The sequence below is a fragment of the Danio aesculapii genome, chromosome 11 (genome assembly GCF_903798145.1).
Source record: "Danio aesculapii chromosome 11, fDanAes4.1, whole genome shotgun sequence".
Lineage (NCBI taxonomy): Eukaryota > Metazoa > Chordata > Actinopteri > Cypriniformes > Danionidae > Danio > Danio aesculapii.
In genome coordinates, this window is record NC_079445.1 from 29,840,888 (window position 1) to 29,860,907 (window position 20,020).

At 37.0% G+C, this 20,020-nt stretch overlaps 1 protein-coding gene across 1 annotated transcript in view; it reads right to left on the reverse strand.

Moving 5' to 3' along the window:
- The window catches only part of arhgef10la (Rho guanine nucleotide exchange factor (GEF) 10-like a), a 248,459-nt gene that overhangs the window by 117,218 nt on the left and 111,221 nt on the right, over nucleotides 1-20,020 (reverse strand). Inside the window, exons 18-19 of the mRNA XM_056467799.1 lie at nucleotides 18,935-19,050; nucleotides 15,538-15,665 (exon numbers count right to left, since the gene is read on the reverse strand). Of these exons, the coding sequence (XP_056323774.1) occupies nucleotides 15,538-15,665; nucleotides 18,935-19,050 (244 nt within the window). The remainder of the gene's footprint in view (nucleotides 1-15,537; nucleotides 15,666-18,934; nucleotides 19,051-20,020) is intronic.

The following is a 20,020-nucleotide window of genomic DNA, read 5'->3' on the forward strand; positions in this document are numbered from 1 at the left end:
TATGCCTATAAGCTCTATAAACTTTATGCCTGTTATCCCTTAGATTAACTGAGCTGTCAATTTCACACAGGTTAACAGCTTTTTAAAACCTTGCTAAGGCCTTTTTAAATCTCGGGCTCAAGCAACAATTCGGTCGGTTGGTATTGCTTTGAAACCAGACAACCAACACTAAATGTTTTGTATTTGCCTAATCAATCTGTTTTATGCCTAATCAGTTTTACTAACTTCATAAATATGAAATATACCAATTGAAGCTCTGTGGTGAATGGTGGAGACTGTAAATCACACAGGAAATGGTTCTGGAGAAGGCAGTCCTGATATACTCTATAAACCCTTATGCCTATTATTTTTAAGATCTACGAGCTGTCAATTTCACACTTAATCCAAGGTCAATATCTTTTTAAAACCAGGTTAAGGCCTTTTTGAAGGGCTACGAAACCCCTCTTTTCGGTTCAAGCAAAGAGCATAGAATCACCAAGAGGCGACACTCAAGTGCGATTTGGGAAACAGCCACTAGATGGTGCGGCGGCCATTTTGGAATGAAAATTCCAAAATAAACTATTAATAAACTAAACTTTTAATAAACTATTAAAAGTGCTGATGATTGTGACTGTCGTCTTTCAGGTTGTATCTCTGTTTTAATGCGCTTTTTAGATGAATAAATGAAAAAAAAAAAACAGCTGCTTGCCATTGCGACAGCAATAAGATCCAATGGACAGCTGACCGCTTTCACTCCAAAATGGCAGTATCCAGGGCTGTTGCTGGGCGCTGCTGTTGCAATGGAACGTTCTATTGAGTGTCGCCTCTTGGTCATTCTAAGCTCTTTGGTTCAAGTCAACCTCATAATTTCAAAAATTCAAAAAATGCTTCATGACAGGCGTAGAGTGGTGCGAGCAGAGGTAGGAGTGGGCGTGGCCAGCTGAGCAGAGGAAAAAAGGGTGGGTGAACAACTGTTGTCAGTTGGCTCACAAAATTAGATTTTAGAGTTTACAAAGTTAAAATGCGAAGAAATAAACAGTAAGTAATTTAATGTCCTACAACATTTGTTATTCGTAATTTCATATACACATAACCACAATTTGTTATATCATTATAAAGATAATCATGTTTATTTAAACACTATAAATGAAGAGGACTTCTCTCCTCAATCTGCAGGTCTAAACGCAGACACAGTGGATAGCAGTGCAGCAGGCCTATTGTCCTAGCTATTTCAACCATTATCCCTGCCGGTAATCCGGAGAATTTAAAAATAGATGAACACAGCAGCACGGATTTAGGCGATGCGTCTGATTGATAACAAACTCAACTGATAACAGACAAAGTCCTCCATTCTTCAATTCTCATACTGTACAGCTCTCTCGACAAAAATGCTTGCTGCAAACCTACAGCTTTACTGTATTGGCCTTGACAGCGTCGCAGGGAAAAACATGCAACAAACCCTGTGGATCATAGAAACAAACACATAAGACCTGTGTTGTGCGCAGAAGTGGTCTCAGTCATTGGGTCTCACAGCTTGGCATGTCTGCCTTGCCTTAGAAAAGCACGTGCTCTCATGAATAATTAAGAAGCAGGGTCTTCTCATAGGATAAGAAAACGCAGCTATAAAAAACTGACGCATCATCACTCCACTAGCAGATTCGCACTATGTCATCAATTTTGATCCCGCCCAAAAAATTATTTTAAACCCGAAAGATGAAGTTAGCAGACAAAAGCTCAAAATTATTCAGTTTTCCCCACTATTAAACCTGACAGGTGCTAATGTTGTCTTAACTGATGCTCAACTCACACAAATCTGTTAAAAGTTTAAGAAAAAAGTACTCAGGGCTGTCTTGAACCATTAAGTTCCCCATAAGCGAGTAGCACTCAGTGTAAGAAATGTAATGACAAATATTTGTTATGTTCTTTTAACTTATTTTAATAAGCTTAACGGGTTTCAAATGAATTTGTAAAGTTATACATTGCTTAGTTTAATATTTCAGTCAGTTTGATTTATGCAAGTTGAGATGACTAGAAAAGTTCATTTGATTCAACAAAAAAAGATAGCAAGATTTTTAACAGTGCTGCTTTAAAGTTGTTTAGCCACAGACAACCAATCACAAACTGCTTCAGTTCATTTTCTTATCATTAAGAGCTTATATACAATTTTTCGCATGCAAGCAAAACAGTAGTAACTGTTTCAGAAGCTAGGTGGCCAATCTGTATTTGTCCAGTTAATGTTACCAATCTAATAAACATGCAAATTGTTGAAGTTCATTGTAAATCACAGATGGCTCTTGATTAATTGACCTGTCGACTTCACACTCAACCCTGGGTAAACATCGCTTTAAAATCAGGTCAATCAAACAAGCTAGCACTGTTTTGAAGTTGTTTAGTCAAAGACAACCAATCACAAAAAGTTCTTTCCACATCATTAATTCATGCCCTTTCACACTGTGGGTAATTTCAGTGTTTAAGCATAACAGTAAAAGCAAATGGAATAACAGGAGTACTTTACAATATTGTGGGTTTATAACATATAAAATATATAAAATATAACTGAACCCATAAATATTTGTTTTCATGATGATCACTTGAGTTTGATTCTCAGGAAATGCATATCAGGACAAAATCTATACTTGTAAGCCAAAGTAAGTTATACTTACAGTACAGCGAACGCATGAACATGCAAAATGTAAATGAGCAATTAAAAGCAAATGTCAACCATGAAAAAATATAGTAATCACTAAAATAGCAAAATCCTAAGTTTTTTGTGTAGGCTTGTATTTAACAGGACTGCAAAAATACTCAAAAATGTCTCCGTAAATGATTTCACACAATTATATTTGATTTACCAAAGTCATGCAAGTGCCAATTTCACATCTGTCACATCCATATAGGAGAGATGTCACATCCATAACAAGGCATTTTCCTTAATAAATGCAAAAATGTATTATAAATAAATAAATAAATGACTTTTGTTCTATAGTGAGCCAACTCTTCTCCTTTTGATTAGCATTGTTTCTTTTGAGCAGTGCAGTTTAATTCACAGAATTTCTCCAAAGTATGTTGTATTCTGTAAACTCCAAGTTTACATCACATCCAAGTTTATTGTTCTCATTTAAAACATAAAATATGTTTACAGATTTATATTTTTCTGACCCCATAACTCTGTGGTTCGTAGTTTTGGAAAATATAAACAGATGTTTCAGTCTAACGTTTACATATACTTTCTCTGTGACTTCATGTTGTAAGTTTTTACTGCAAATGTCACATTCATAATGCTGGAATTGCTCAAATGTAAAATCATTAAGTCAAGCTTTACAAATACGCAGTGTGCAATTTTGAAACCTGACTGCCTAGGATTATATACTAACCTAGTATGTGGTATGAATGATCTAGGATTAAAAATGTCTGGTGTGAAAAGCCCACTAGACACCACATAAAATGCATTTTGTATGGCTAAACAGCTCATTTAAATACAGTGCACGGAACAGATCTCGGTAGGCCTAGAAGAAAAACAACATTTGAGCATGAAAAACTTGAAGCCTCGCCTCTGTTCCAGCCATCTGTGTGTGTACTATATTCATTTTTCATTCTCAATCAACCCGCCATGTTTTTTGTCAATGTGTAACAGGCAGGACACGTAGGCGCAGATCCGCATTTGCAGCAAGTTGAATGGGTGATGTTAATTATCCGGTTTCATGAATGTTCATCAGCCTCTGTGGCAGCGCTTTGAAATTCCACGTGTCACCATCCCTTTTGCGCCTCGCTGAGAGGAGTTATCTGATGGTAGAAAAGGCTCCTAGACTAACAGCAGGTGAAAAACAAAGAACAGGGGATGCATGCTGGGAAATGACTCTCTCCTTGGGTTTTTATGTGTGTGTTTGTTAAAGAGAACGATGGGTAAAGAGAGAGAGGGGATTCGTGAATGTGTAACGAAAAGTGAAAGATGGTTTGAAAATTAGGTGTTGTTTTTTTTGTGCGCGTGTGTGTGTGTACTCTCTGAAACCATGTTCTGCTTTTATCATTAACAAGACCTGTTTGGACTTGTCACCAACATTTATTTATAACCAGTAGAGAGAGAAATGAAAATGGTGGGGAAAGAGGGTGAAACTAAATCTGGAAATGTTGTGAAATGTATTCAGTTAACACCAGCCAAAAGGAGCACTACAGATCTGACAGATCTGCTAAGTTTATTCTATTCTGGTTGCTTGATAGATCCAATTATTATTATTTTAGATTTTTTTTAACAAATGTTTGTGGATTTTATTTACTACTGATACTGCCAAATGTAGGGATCACTAGTAACATTTTGGGCCCTATCATACACCCGGCTCAATATGCGTTTAGCGTGATTTGTGGCTATTTTCGGACCAGCGCAACTCTAATTTTCGCGTTTTGTGCCATGTTGTTTCAATAGCAAATCCATTCGCGCCCCTTTGTGGACTCATGGGTGTTCACTTTTGAGAAACTGAAATAGACAGCGTCATTGACCAACTGAAAGCTGGTCTAAAATCCAGCGCAGAGCACGTTAGTTAAGCGCCTATGCCTGTCCAAATGCTTAGACATTGTTGCACACAGGATGTACACCAATACACAAATATCTTTAAAATAAAAAAAATAAAATTAATCCATATATATATTCTATATTTATCTAGATAAATATAACAACCACTAGCTCCTTGCCTTCTTCACATCGGGGGGCTTTTTCAGTTTATTCATGACAATTTACATTTGTATAATGTTATAATTATTAGCAGTTTTATTTATTATATGCACATTTATATTTGTTTAAATGAAAACAAGTTTAGATTTGTCCACCTGTCAGGTTTTGGACCATATAGGGTATAAGAACAGGATGTGTGTTTGTATATAACTCAGTTTTTTGACCACAGTGGAAATTTGCTGGAAATTAGAACTGAATTTAGAAATAGTTTTGAAACAAATCTTTGCACTTAACAAACTAAATTAAATAGGTAGGCTAATGGGTGTCTTGAGTGGAGTGAGTTTCCACCATTTCCTTATCCTTGAAAGTAAAGGAGTAAAGTAAAGAGTAAAAGTAAAGTAAAGGGAAAGTTAAGAGGCTGAATGGAGGAGGCTTATTCTTTATCCCCACACTGAGATTGTTCTGTTTAACTGTTTTCTTGTTAGTAAAGCTTTCCGCTTTTCCACTTACAAAGTCCGCTATGCAAATGGCAAATGCGCCAAGACGCATCTGACACTTAAAGGGAATGAGAGATTGAATCAGAGACTCTGATTGTTTTAATACACGTTCTGCTCAAAACACACCCATAACTCATTATAGGAATAAACACAACCACATTAGAACATGCGCTGGGGCGCAGAAAGTTTTTTTCCATCCTTAAAATAAGCAAAATTGGACTGGGACATACCCTTAATGCTTTTGCGGCATGCGCTTTAGTCATTGCGCCTAGATCATTAAAATAGAGCCCTTTAATGTTTGTTTTGCTGTAGAACAAAATAATTGAAAGCATTTGTTAAATGCATGGTTCACCCCAAAATAATAATTTACTTACTAACGTCGATACTTTTTTCAGTAACGAATAATCAAATGAGTTACCATTTCCCCCGTTACAACATCATTGCTGTCACTGATAATAAAATGTGTGCTACCAGAATTGAGAATTGAGAACACTACTTTTACTTTAAAGTTCTAAACTATCTATTGTGTTTTATTGTGCAACTATAGTAATGGTAATAGTTATAATGATATGTTGAATTTGATGGTTGTCAGTAAAATACAACAGTAAAATAGTGTAGATTAGTGTACAAGGTTTTATATTTATTTTATTGTCATTTCACATATTATATATATTTTTTAGTAACACAATAGTTACTTTCCATGGTTATTAGTTACTTTTATAATTATGTAACTCAGTTACTATTTGTGAAAAGTAATTAGTGACTATTACTAATTACTTTTTTAAAAGACCGTGCCCAACACTGCCCTCAAGTGGTTATGACAATCATGTGTTTCTTTCTTCTGTTGAACACAAAAGAAGTTATGACGTAATTTTGATCAAAGTGAAAACATGTAAACATTGACTGCAATAGTTTTTGTTTTGTTTTGTTTTTTGCTATGGATGCCAATCATAAAATAGAAATAAAATACTATGACAGGCAATATTTACATGTTTTCAGCTATCTTTAAAATATCTTCTTTAGTGTTCAACAGAGGAAAGAAAGTCAAACAAGCTTTTTCCTTTTTGGGGTGAACTATCCCTTTAAGGAATTGAACTGCACTAGTCACATAGTAAAATAAATGAAAAAAATATAATAAAAGTGAAATAAAAAAAATTAAGCTCATAAAAGCTATTTGAATTCAGACAACACTGTATATTTTGTATATTAAAATGGACAGGCTGTGGCGGCTCTTACGATAATTCGTTCAGGAATCAAATTACACCGTTCGTGCTGTGTGTTCGTAACTTGCCAGAAACAATTGCCCCATGAAAGTCATTTATTCAGGATTCAAATTAAACTGCTAGCATGACGGTTTCTGATTCATCACAAACAATCAGCTCATAAGAGCCACTTGTTCAGGATACAAATGCTATAGTTTTTGATTCAACAAAAAAAAAACAATTGGCCCATACAAGCCATTTGATCAAGATTCAAAAGACAAATTACACTGTTTGTGCTTTATGTTTCTGATTCAATAAAGTAAAATAGTTTCATATGAATCATATTACCATGGTTTTTGTTATTATTGGGAAAAGATTTGGCTTATAAAAGCAATTTGAATGCCAGACAGCATTGAATATTGTTGATTTATTTAAAGAACGGGTTATAGTGGCTTGTACAATAATTCATTCAGGAATCAATTTACACTGGTCGGGATACGTTTTTTATTTTTCTGAAAATAAATTGGCTAATATGATTTATTCATTCAGGATTGACATTATGTTAGCTTTGCTGTATGTTTCTGATTCAGTAAAAAGAATCATTTTCCTAGGAGTCACATTATACCAGCAGTGCTGTTTGATTTTAAATCTCACAGCTAGGGTAGGGTATCATTAGAATTTTATCAATTCCACGTCAAATTTTGCTTATTAATAAGACCATCGCTTCTATAGAGACTCATAAATTTTGGGGGGGATCGCAGACCCAACTCTATCAGTCTAAATTGAGTTGCACACCAGAGGTGCCATGCTGCGCTGCACCATCCTGTGCCCCGTCTTTATATTGTTTTCTGTACATCACTAAAGCAACGTGAATGAACAGACGTTGAATAGTGGGGCCAGTGTGCGTACCCTCATAGAAAACAATGTTTACAATTGTAAAAGACATAGCATGAGATCCTCTTAAGGCCCTGATTACACAGAGATGCCTTTATAAAATTGTTTTCTATTGACAGCGAGTGTTTTGTATGCTGTTTATGTGCCCCAAGTGCCTCGCAATCAAACCACTTGCTGCCCCATGTGTTTTTGATAAAGTGATCTGTTGCTCTGTCAGTTGAAAAAAGTCAACTCTGTGCAGAAAAGATGCCTGATGTCATGCACTCCTGTACAAAGACCATTGATTGCACTACTAAATAAAAAGCACAACACACTACTCTTTTATTAAGTAAACAAAAAACCAGTGAAGTGCAACTTACAATTTCAAATCTGAGTTTGGAGTAATCGGCCACTAAATCAGCCTAAACTTGTCACACTGCATGCAGGAGATTCATTAAACTGCCACTGCAACCACAATTTAATACAATTATTTTGCTATTTTCTTAAAAACAAAAGCAGTTTTGATTAAGAGCTGAATCTTAGATCCCTGTCCCAATGACATGAATGCCTTCTGACATCACAGCAGGCTGATGCAGAACATTGGAAAATTCAGGGAGTGAGATTGTTTTGGAAGATCTGTTCTGGAAACAGGGCAGGGGTTCTGGTGAACATCTGACTGAGCAGATTGCTCTTGTGGATTCTGCAGAATGTGAGCCAACTGAGCAGGCCTGAAGAGCAGGGGTCTGACAGATACTGGGAAGACTACAGGGTACTGAGCCGCTCAGGGCTGGTTGGGCTGTCATATTAGGTTGAGAAAGCACATGGAGATTAAACGTTTGCAAAGTCTCTTCCATGTGCCAAGGCAGAAAATAAGTCCCTTGTACCTCCTCTCTCAGTTTGCAGGGCACTATTTGTCTTTGTATTCAGATAGCAAGGATCAAATGAAAGAAAAAATATCAAGTTTTTGACATGTTTTGTGTTGAAACAGTTCATGTAAATATGCTCTTTTTGACAAGTGAGCCTGAAAGAATGTCCTCTTTGAAACCCTCTTGTTCTCTTTGAGGTCTTAGAGACAAAGCTATTATGGTTATCTAAAGCCAAAAGTAAGAAATATCTGACAATAAGCCATTAAATTATAAGACAATAATGCACAGTCAAGGTTGCGATTTAGCTACTGTGCAAAAAAAGATTTGAAAAAGGGTGAGTATGATGCGTGTCTGTGTCGCTCAAGAGTATTTAATCACATGTAGCAAATCTTTATTTTACAAGAAATACAGTTTTAGGGAGTGTTCACCCAAAAATGAAAATATATATTTTATTTATTTTGTTAAACACACACACACACACACACACACACACACACACACACACACACACACACACACACACGCACACACACACACGCACACACACACACTGAAACAAAATACAGCTGAAATAATAATCACTGTAATAATCACACAGTAATAATAATCACAATAATCACTGGCCATTGACAGCAAAGCCCAAAACAATCCCTTCTAAACATCTTCTTCAGAAAAGACAGAATAAATAAAGTAGTAAATGGTTGACATACTGTGAAGAGTCACACCCTCTATGCGGTCCCTTTGTCTGGCATTTGCGAAAACCTCAGCCAGTTCATTTATCAAAGAATGGTCCGGGTGGGTGTAGGATTTCCTAGCCCTGGCCAGGGATGTAAATTTTGTGAAGCCTTATTTTTAGGACTTTTAAAATGCTAGTGTAACTCCACAGATCCTACATCACCCAACTCGCTCCGAGCTGAGATTGAACCGGCAAATCTCTCTGCCCTAAGAAGGAACCTAAGACCATGGCCTCGAGTGTCTGCTGTTAGAGCACCTTCTCAGGTTTAGAGGAGTGAGGTTCAGCTGGCCTCTGTTACAAGGTTATTATAATCAACGAAAACTAACAAAAAATAAACTAAAATCTTTTTAGTTAACTGAAGAAAAAAAAAAAAAAACGAGAGTTTGAAAAAAACAAGAACTAAAACTAACTAAAATTATAGCTAAAACTTAATTTGTTTCCATAAAATATACACTGTAAAACCCAACAGTCAACTTTATCAAATGAAATGAGTGTAGCTAATTTAAAATTAAATGAAAGTTAATTCAACTCATTTGAAAAGAGTTTTGAACTCAGTGTTGAAGGTACTGAGTTTATTAAATACTTCATTACTTTAACTTAAATGGAGTAAGTTCACAGTACTCTTATAGATTAGTTTTTTTTAACTCAAATGCTTTATTGCAATCGGTTTCCTCAAATGGTTTGAGTTGCCTTAACTTATTGGGTTTTACAGTACTCAATTGGTTTAAGTTCTCTTCATATATTGGGTTTTACTGTGCTCAAATTACTTAGTTTACTTGAATGGATTAAGTTCACAGTACCCATTAGGATTAGTTTTTGATCTTAAATGTTTTGTTGCATTCGGTTTCCTCAAACAGTTTGGGCTCTATTTTAACGATCTAGGCGCAAAGTCCAAAGTGCAGGGCGCAAAAGCATTAAGGGCATGTCCGAATCCATTTTTGTTATTTTAAGGATGGAAAAACATGCTTTGCGCCATGGTGCATGATCTAACAGGGTTGAGTTTATTCCCTTAATGAGTTATGGTGTGTTTTGAGAATAAACCAATGAGACTCTCATCTCCCATTCCCTTTAGAAGTCAGTTGTGTCGCGCCATGGCGCATTTGCTATTTACATGGCAGACTTTGTTAGTGGAAAATCTGAGCGCTTTACTAGCGGGAAAACAGTTAAACAGACCATCTGCAGTGCAAGAATGAGAGAATGAGCCTCCTTACTCTTTACTTTCACTTTCACCCTCTTTCGTGGATAAGGAGAAGTGTTGTACGCACAGACGTCGATTAGCCTACATAATTAATTTTGTTTGTTAAGCACAAAGACTTGTTTTGAAACTAAATTCAGTGTTAACTTCCAGCAAATGAATAAATGCCCCATATGTAATATTTTATTCCTTTAATTCTTTTTCATTTGTAAAGATATTCGTGTGTTGCTGTACATCCTGTGTGTATTAAGCAAAGGGAGGCGCACAACTAACGTGCCCTGCGCTGGACTTTAGACCTGCTTTTAGCTGGCCTATTGTGCAGTCTATTTTAGTTCTTTATAATAGCAACGCGCCAACAATGCGCCTTAACACGCCTCTTATCTAGACCGAAACACTCATGAGTCCACAAAGTGGCACAAATGGATTTGCTATTTAAACAACATGGTGGATAATGGGAAAATTACTGTTGCGCTGGTCTGAAAATAGCAACACGTCGTTGAAACACATCTTGCGCCTTATTGCACCAGGTGTATGATTGGGCTCTTTGAGTTACCTGAACTTTTTGGGTTTTACAGCGTGTTTAATACATAAGCTTATTGTATGTCTTTTAGAAGTACCTCTATTTTACTACGCTGCCAGGTGTTTGACCCGTAAAGCACCTCAGAGTCTGTAATTCTGATGCCATTGGCCAGATTGAGGAGGTTCTCCTTCAGATCCGGTTCGCGTTAAAGATCTGAACTTCCCATTACTACTGTGTATCTAACCCCAAAAGCACAGAAGCAGCCTTGCACATATATTATACTTAAGACTGCTCTCTTGTGTGCTGTTGTATTTGAATTTGAGGATAGGTAAATGGTAGTGGTAATGTGTCCTCTCAATACAAGTTTCAAAAAATGTATGGTTGAGTTATTATTATACAATATTTATTCAGATGATTTTAAATCTTGCACCTAACAAATATCCTAATAAAAAATAAAAATCCAAACCTATTATAACCTTGATTTGTTACAGTCACTCCTCCTAATCCTTACTCCCATCTGGGTCACAGGACCAATGTGATCCCACTGGTCCTACCAGTGACTCTCTGCATGGGAGTCTGTTGCTCTAACAAGGAGTCTAAAGACCATGGCCTCTAGAATCAGAGTGAGGTTTACCTGCACAGCACTTCACTAGCTGGCCTCTGTTACAATTGCAGCTGTTGTCTTGAATCTTACGAAATCACCAGGCACCTTGGTTTCAGCTAAAATAATTTTTAATGTTGTAGTGAAGGTGACGCAGTAGCGCAGTAGGTAGTGCTCTCACCTCACAGCAAGAAGGTCGCTGGTTTGAGCCTCGGCTGGGTCAGTTGGCGTTTCTGTGAGGAGTTTGCATGTTCTCCCTGCGTTCGCGTGGGTTTCCTCTGGGTGCTCCGGTTCCCCCCACAGTCCAAAGAAATGTGGTACCAGTAAATTGTTCGTAGTGTATGAGTGTGAATGAGTGTGTTGGATGTTTCCCAGAGATGGGTTGCAGCTGGAAGGGCATCCGCTGTGTATAACATGTGATGGATAAGTTGGCGGTTCATTCCGCTGTGGTGACCCCGGATTAATAAAGGCACTAAGTCGAAAAGAAAATGAATGAATGAATGTTCTAGTGAATAGATTTATTTTATTTAATATTTTTACCAACATTGAGGCCAGAGGTTAAGTAAACAAACATCAAATTTTCATTTTTGAATAAACCATCCCTTTATTTGAAGGTAAAATTGCAGGTTAGTTTTTAAATGACTTAATATTAAAACATGCACATCGCTGAAGTGCTACCAAACATAATCTCGACAGAACATGAAGGTTAAGTGAACGTCAGCTGCTACAGTATATGAGCTTTGCAGTTTATCTTCTTTTTCCTGTCTGCTTCTCTTCTCTCATGTTCTCCTCAGCTCTTTTCTTAGCCGAATCCTGCACTAATCTGTCTTCATTTCTCTTCCTTCCATGGCCGATTCTATGAGTGAAGTTTCCGCTCTCACTCTGCATCATTAAGATAAGCACATTCAGGTGCAGTGCACTGTGAAAAATGTGCAGCCTCCGCCTTGACACATTTACACTCACTGACTCTTAATGTGACATAATAAGAGTACATTAAAGCCCCTGTCTGCGCATCAAAGAGAAATGACACTACCGCTCCAAATGGGAAACAGCAGCTCCCAGACTAAGTTAAATGAATTGAATAAGCTCGATGACTAGCCATAATGTAGCACTTCCCAGACTGAAAGGGGGCTGTGTAACTTTACCTCCAGCATTCCTTGATCTCCCGAATCGGAGAACTATCACTTAATGATTTCCCGTCATGCTATTAGGCTTGTAATTTGCTGCTCGGCTTCGTTAAAGGTGACAAGGGGCAGGCTTTTAACTCATGCCACAAAATAAAGCCGGGTAATGTGCTTTCATTATGGGAAATTAACATGGCGCCAGGCTCCTTCATCATCTTAACATTGCTGCAGATGAACATTAACATGTTTGTCATCGACCATTATGTTTCAGTGCCACTTGGGATCACCTGCTCTGGAGAATGTATGCAGGACTTTCTAAGCCTGTCTGTCTGAATTTAACTTTGGGTGTAATCAAACTTTGGATCTCAAAAGCTCTTTAGCAACATGACATTTCTTTCTTGAGGCAAGACTAATCTATCAAGAAAACGATAAGGAAGAAAATGTGTTATTAGATTGGATAACACTTCAAGGAATATCTGAAGACATTGAGGGTGCTTTCACACCTAAACTTTTGTTTCGGAACCTGACGCGTTTACTCAGTTATTGCAGTTCCTTCGGCATATGTGAATACAGGAATCGCGCTCGGATCCGCGCCAAATCAATCGGTCCAAGATTGCCTGAATGAGGTGGTCTCGGGTCGATTGAAACGAACTCTGGAGCAGATCGATTGTAGTGAGAAAGCAATACAATCTGGCTATATGAACGTGTATTATGGATGTGTAACAGGCATATCTGGCTATATGAAGAGAGAATTATGAGTAGAGTAAGATGTCATTCCTACCGGTAAATGTGCGTTTCATGTTAAATATGAAAGTAAAAGCATGCTGAAATATTATCGAGAGCTGTTCATTCGTTAGGGAAATTGACCGAACAGCAGTCTTGGTTTATTTGTTATTTCCCCCAATAATGTGAAGCCTATAATGCATAATTCTAGCCAACGGCTATGTATAACAATGTCTTACCTCTGATTTATATTTGGTGACAACGTCTGTGGGTGTTAACATTCAAAATGAAAGCGCAGCTTTTCGCTTATAATGTCTTATTGCTCATCATCATAAATTAAAATAAGGGCGCATGACAGCTGAGCAGGACTCTGCAAAATAAACCGTGAAACTCTGACCAAAGTGATGACAGTTTACTCGCACGTGACTTGTTTTAACTATTTTGGTCCGTTTAGAAACTTTGCCATGTGAAAGTGAACCGCACCAAGAATAAAGAGCAACATTGTAACAATTTTAACCCCTGTTTCGGAACAAGAGAATTGATCCACAGGTGTAAAAGCACCCTTAGATGGGTTGCTTTACATTTTCTTGAGGATGCTAAAATATTGCCACCTCTGTGAATGTTTTATACAGCAGATGCCCTTCCAGCTGCAACCCAGTACTGGGAAACACACATACACTATGGCCAATTTAGTTTATTTAATTCACCTATCCGCATTTCTTTGGACTGTGGCGCAAACCCATACGAACTTGGGGAGAACATACAAACTCCACACAGAAATGCCAACTGACCCAGCCAGGGCTCGAACCAGCAACCTTCTTGCTGTGAGGCGACAGTGCTAACTACTGAGCCACTGTGCCTCCCAACATGATACATTATGAATATTAAAAAGATTTTATACATGCTTATGTGTCATTCACTCATTTATGTCATTTTAAATGCAAAAACAACTTTGTTTGAAATGCCTCTGTTATGACAACTTGACATACATGCATTACAACCTGTCTGTGTCTTTGCCACAGCAACTTGACATTACCAAGACCCCAAAATTGTCAGAAATCTGCCATAAACATGATTGTCATGAGGCCATTATAATAGGATATATGCACACAGACCAGTTAAGCCTAGTTCACACTACAGGATTTTAAGCCCGATTTGAGCCTGACTTGAACCCAACTTAGAAGTTAATGAGCTCACCACCAGATCAGGCTGTGATCGGGAAAAAATCTGCGGGTGCATCTCGCTCAGCAGTCTTTATGTGTAAACACATCTAAGAGGCACGCTAACACGTCGCCAACACCTCGCGGACGGAAATCCAATGTCTAGCATGCTGAATATTCCACAGCAGTCGGCCGACTCAACCCCACATGCGGTCAGATGCAGTGACGAGCTGCAGCCAATGAGAGAGCACATCAGCATGAGCTGAAAAGGCCATTGTGCAGAAATGTCTGTGATTGGCCAGAATGGGCATCGATGCACTCGCTTCATTCTGTGTTAACACGGACACGAGAGTAGGCTATATTAACAGTGGAACTAGAATTATGTAACTATTGGAATTGCATTCCTGGTCATTCTGACTATTCTCATATAAAACATCACATTGTCACGGAATTTTTACATTTAACACTTTATTGAAATATTAAAATTAAGCTTTGAATGTCTGTCGTCATATTTTATGACATAATTACCCTAAAAATATTATCCTTTTGGTAATACAGCCTAGAAATATGTAGTTAAGAAACTAGAACACGCGCAAAGGTCTGGGCTTCGCTTTTACTTTCACTTTCAAATAGGAGCTATTTCGCAGCACAGAATATGCTGTTTTGAAAGATATCTCTAAAGTAATTTATGTTTTTGCTATGGGAAAATTATGTTTATGTTAGCAGGAAGCTGCTAGGCAAAAAAGACAAGCATATTTAAAGTCACAGCGAAAAATTGCAGACATGCATGCAGTCATTTTGACCAAAAAGATAATTAAAGGTAGAAATGCTCAGTTATTTACTGTTTTGTAATTTAGAACAACAACAATGTCTTAAAAATATGGAAATTAAATTTTACCCCAGTATTTTTAATGGTGTTTCTGTGCTAGCCTGCTGCTAATGATGGTGCCTGCGTTTAAACCGTCTTTCATCTTTCAACAACTAAATGAATGCTGAAGTCTATTTAACTGATTATATTTGAATTGCATTACAACAGCAATGCTGTAAAATAAACCTTATAAAAATTAAAAATAGTCACATTAAGCTTTCACCGGAAGTTCATCATTGGCTGAAAAACACTGACTGTGCATATCTCAGTGGGTCATTAATATATTTATGACCTTTTTTTAGTCAAAACTACCTAAATATACTGAACAGCGCCAATTACATTTAATGAAATTTTAATTAAAAAAATCTATTTGTACCACTGTAGATGAGGTCAAGAAAATATTAACAATGCTTTTATATAATTCATGTCATGACATGTCAAACTGACATGTCAAACTGAGTGAATGATACGGTCTTGACAGTCTCATGAAAACCCTTTTCAAGGAAAATGCTTTCCTTTTTACTTACTTGTCTGGCCTGCCAGGAACTTGCAGTCGTAAACGGCACTTGTTGGCATTCTGAATCTGGTCTTCTTTGATGCGGATCAGCCTTTGCAGTGCCAAACACCAGTCCTGTGCCACTGTGGTGTTCAGATTCTAGAAACGCAGCAAATAGTGACAACAAGCATTTACAGTTTCAGTGATTTTATTATGAACATCGAGTGGTAACATCCAAAAAGTGGTGAACAATTATAGACTACTGCAATAATTTCTTAACAAAAATACAGAGCATTTTAGTAAAACTGAAGATGAAAGATTATGTACAGGAGGTTTAAACTAACAGCTTTAAATATAAATCTATATTTTTTGTTCAATTATAAATGGATTTAATGTTATTTTTGATGAAAGCACTGCATCCTTGCTGAAAAAAACACCACAAATTGATTTATTTTCCAAATATGCACATACCTTTGAATAGAAATGTGGCATTGTTTAGCCAACCATATATAAAAAGCCCTTGATACCAGATTAAAAACATTAAAAAAAAAATCATGTTAATTGTGGTTTTTGGCCTGCGAGTATTGGTGAAATAATAAAGGCTTCCCTCATATAAGCAAAATGATTCACACCTCCCCAAAGCCAAATCCAATTGAAATACATCTCCAAAATCAATGAGGTCTTTAAAAGTTCAGCCTTCCACTATTCATTGCACTTTTCTATTTTCATTAGATTGTGGGTAGGAATTAGTCATTTGGAAAGAGGCCAGAAAGCAAGGTTCTGGTCAGGAAATCAAGCAAGACAAAGCTCTGCTACTGTTTTCACAGAACGCTCAGAGGTAAAAGAAGCAATCTAGCTGTTTTTGTATTGGCTTAGTGGCTGTCAAGGCATCAGGGGAGCTGTCCTGATTTGAGAGCGGCCTTGTGTTGTTTAGGCATGCTGTTCAGCGTTATCTCCCATCTGAACATCAGCTGTGGATCAGATTATGAAGGTTTCCTCGAGTTCTCATCCAGTTATCAAGAGAACACTGAGATAATCAATTGACAATCCATGACTTTGGTTGCTGAACTTTGATCACAACTTAATTACTCTGAAATTGCTGTTTCCTTGCATTCCCATATGGCTGCAACTTATGCAACTAATACTTCTTTTGTTTTGATGCACAATATATTCTACCTTGACACCTAAACTTTGTTTTTTGTATCATTTTTGGACAGCTTTTTCTTAATGGAAATTCAATTTACTTATTCAAAAGCACAGGAAATCTCTATTTTAAAGCCTGTAATTAAATGTACTCACCAGCCACTTTATTAGGTACACCTTACTAGTACCGGGTTAGACCCCCTTTTGCCTTCAGAACTGCCTTAATCCTTCGTGGCATAGATTCAACAAGGTACTGGAAATATTCCTCAGATATTTTGGTCCATATTGACATGATAGCATCACGCAGTTGCTGCAGATTTGTCGGCTGCACATCCATGATGGAATCTCCCGTTCCACCACATGCCAAACACTCTATTGGATTGAGATCTGGTGACTGTAGAGGCCATTTGAGTACAGTGAACATCACCAGTCTGAGATGATTCGTGCTTTATGACCTGGCGCGTGATTCTGCTGGAAGTAGCCATCAGAAGATGGGTACACTGTGGTCATAAAAGGATGGACATGGTCAGCAGCAATACTCAGGTAGGCTGTGGTGTTGACAAAATGCTCAATTGGTACTAATGGGCTCAAGTGTGCCAGGAAAATATCCCTCACCCCATTACACCACCACCATAAGCCTGAACCGTTGATGCAAGGAAGATGGATCCATGCTTTCATGTTGTGGATAGCAAATTCTAACCCTACCATCCGAATGTTGCAGCAGAAATCGAGACTCATCAGACCAGGCAACGTTTTTTCAATCTTTTTTTGTCCAATTTTGGTGAGCCTGTGTTAATTGTAGCCTCAGTTTCCTGTTCTTAGCTGACAAGAATGGCACCCGGTGTGGTGTATTGCTGCTGTAGCCCATCCGCCTCAAGGTTCAACGTGTTGTGCATTCAAAGATGCTCTTCTGCATACCTTGGTTGTAACGAGTGGTTATTTGAGTTACTGTGGCCTTTCTATTAGCTCGAACCAGTCTGGCCATTCACAGTAGATCAGCAGTTTCTGAAATATTCAGACCAGCCCATCTGTCACCAACAACCATTCCACATTCAAAGTCACTTAAATCACCTTTCTTCCCCATTCTGATGCTCGGTTTAAACTGCAGCAGATTGTCTTGACCATGTCTAAATGCCTGAATACATTGAGTTGCTGCCACGTGATTAGAAATCTTCAGTATTTGGACTCTCAGTAGTGATTATTAAACCACACTGAACTGAGCTAAACTGAACTGAACTTAAACACTACAAACTGAACTACACTGTTCCTATTTACTATGACCTTTTATGTGAAGCTGCTTTGACACAATCTACATTGTATAAGCGCTATACAAATAAAGGTGAATTGAATTGAATTGAAATGGCTGATTAACGAACATTTGGACAGTACCTAATACAGTGGGCGTTGAGTGTATACATTTTATATACAATTACTACCGTTAAAAAGTTGGAAAGAAACAGCTACTTTTATTCAAGGACTTTTATGCGATTAAGACATTTATAATCAGTTTCCACAAAAAATAAGATCAACTCTTTCACATTGACAATATTATGACGTTTACAATGATTTCTGAAAGATCAGTTGACAATGAAGATTGTAAAATCTAGCAAACATTAAGTTCTCCACTCTCTGGAATGAATTACATAAAAAAAAAAATTAAAACAAAAATCCATTAAATATTTCACAAAGTTACTTTTATTTTCTCTGTTAAATATGAGTTTTTTTAAACCAACCCCAAATTTAGGATTAAAAGAAGCCAGAAGTTCACAAAAACTTTTTTATACGTTTTTTTTTTTTTAAGTACAGACAGTTCACCCAAACATGAACATTTGTTTCCGCTCTACATCATAAATTAGCTAAGGATGTAACTTTTTATTCAGTAGAACAACAAATATGATTTTTAGGTAAAACTCTGGTTTTGATGGTTTGTAAACTGCAAGTCAATGGCAGCTAGCACTATGAGAGGCAAAAAAAAAAAACAAAAAAAAACATACTCACAACTTTTGACAAAACACTGACATTGGTGTGTGTGCAAGAAACTGAAAATTATTTACAAAATCGATCTCATTTTTAACAAAATTAATTACAACATGTGAGGAACCATGAGTATTAATTTAGTTTTGCCCGTATAGTATACATTTCTTTATTCTAAAAACACATTGGAATTATATTTCCGGTAGAAATATAATCATATTTGTAGAATATATTTATTTTCATTTTTGGACTCTTTAAGGGAGCAAATGCATTACTGACTCATTGTAGGTGTAGTAGTGAAGAGTGTTTACCTGATACGTTCCCTGTAAAGTTCCCACAAGCAGAGTGACCTGCTCAACTACTGAGAGGTCGTGCTGCAATTCCTGCAGTTCGTGATATAGGCGGGGCGGTCCGAGAATGATACTTCCTGTCAATCAAAAATAACCAGCTTCAGTTATCCAGTACTTAAATTTCACACCACGCTTTATCAGTGCATGAACCTCGAAGTGCGAAAAGCACCTACACTCCAGGGTTCTTGATAGCGGAGATGGTCTTTTCTGTGGATATAGGTTCCCGTAAGGTGCTGAATCATTGAAATATGTAATTGAGTCAGGACAGCTCGGTTACACTGTAAGCTATGCTCAAATCAAAAACCACTTTAGCATTTCCTACACAATGCACATTCCTCCATTTCAAATAATTGATCTGTGACCTGCATAGTGCTCTATAATGACATAGAAGATGAATTTCAGAATGATACCTGACCTTATAAAGCAAAACATACTCACTGTGCACCAAGCTTTTACTTGAAAAGTTTGGTCTATTGCTTAATATAATATAATATAATATAATATAATATAATATAATATAATATAATATAATATAATATAATATAATATAATATAATATAATATAATATTTAATTATCATCATGATTATTATTATTAGTAGTAGTATATCCATAGATATATACAATAGATATCGCATACGGACCCTGAGCATGCGTCAATAGGGCCGCCACATTTGTACAGGGCTCCCAAGACAAATGTCATTCAACTGCACTAGTCAAGACAGTGTTACTACGTGAAGATGCTGGACTTTAGCGCTGTCTACGGGTGTAGTAATGAGCGAACAAAGAAAACAAAGCACAAAGGCAGAACATTTCATATGTAAGATTTATTTTTTTACGTTTTTGTATGTTGTGAACTTTTGTGCTAAACAGGTAACGTTATTGATGATATTACAGTCACTTATTCCAATCCCCATTAGGCAAAATAGCACCAACTCACACTAAATACTCGGCTTATGCTAGTTTTGTTGAATTAAATCATCAAACAATGTAAATGAAATATGACAACGAGATGCTGCGGTGCCAGAAACTTGTATTATTGTCGGCT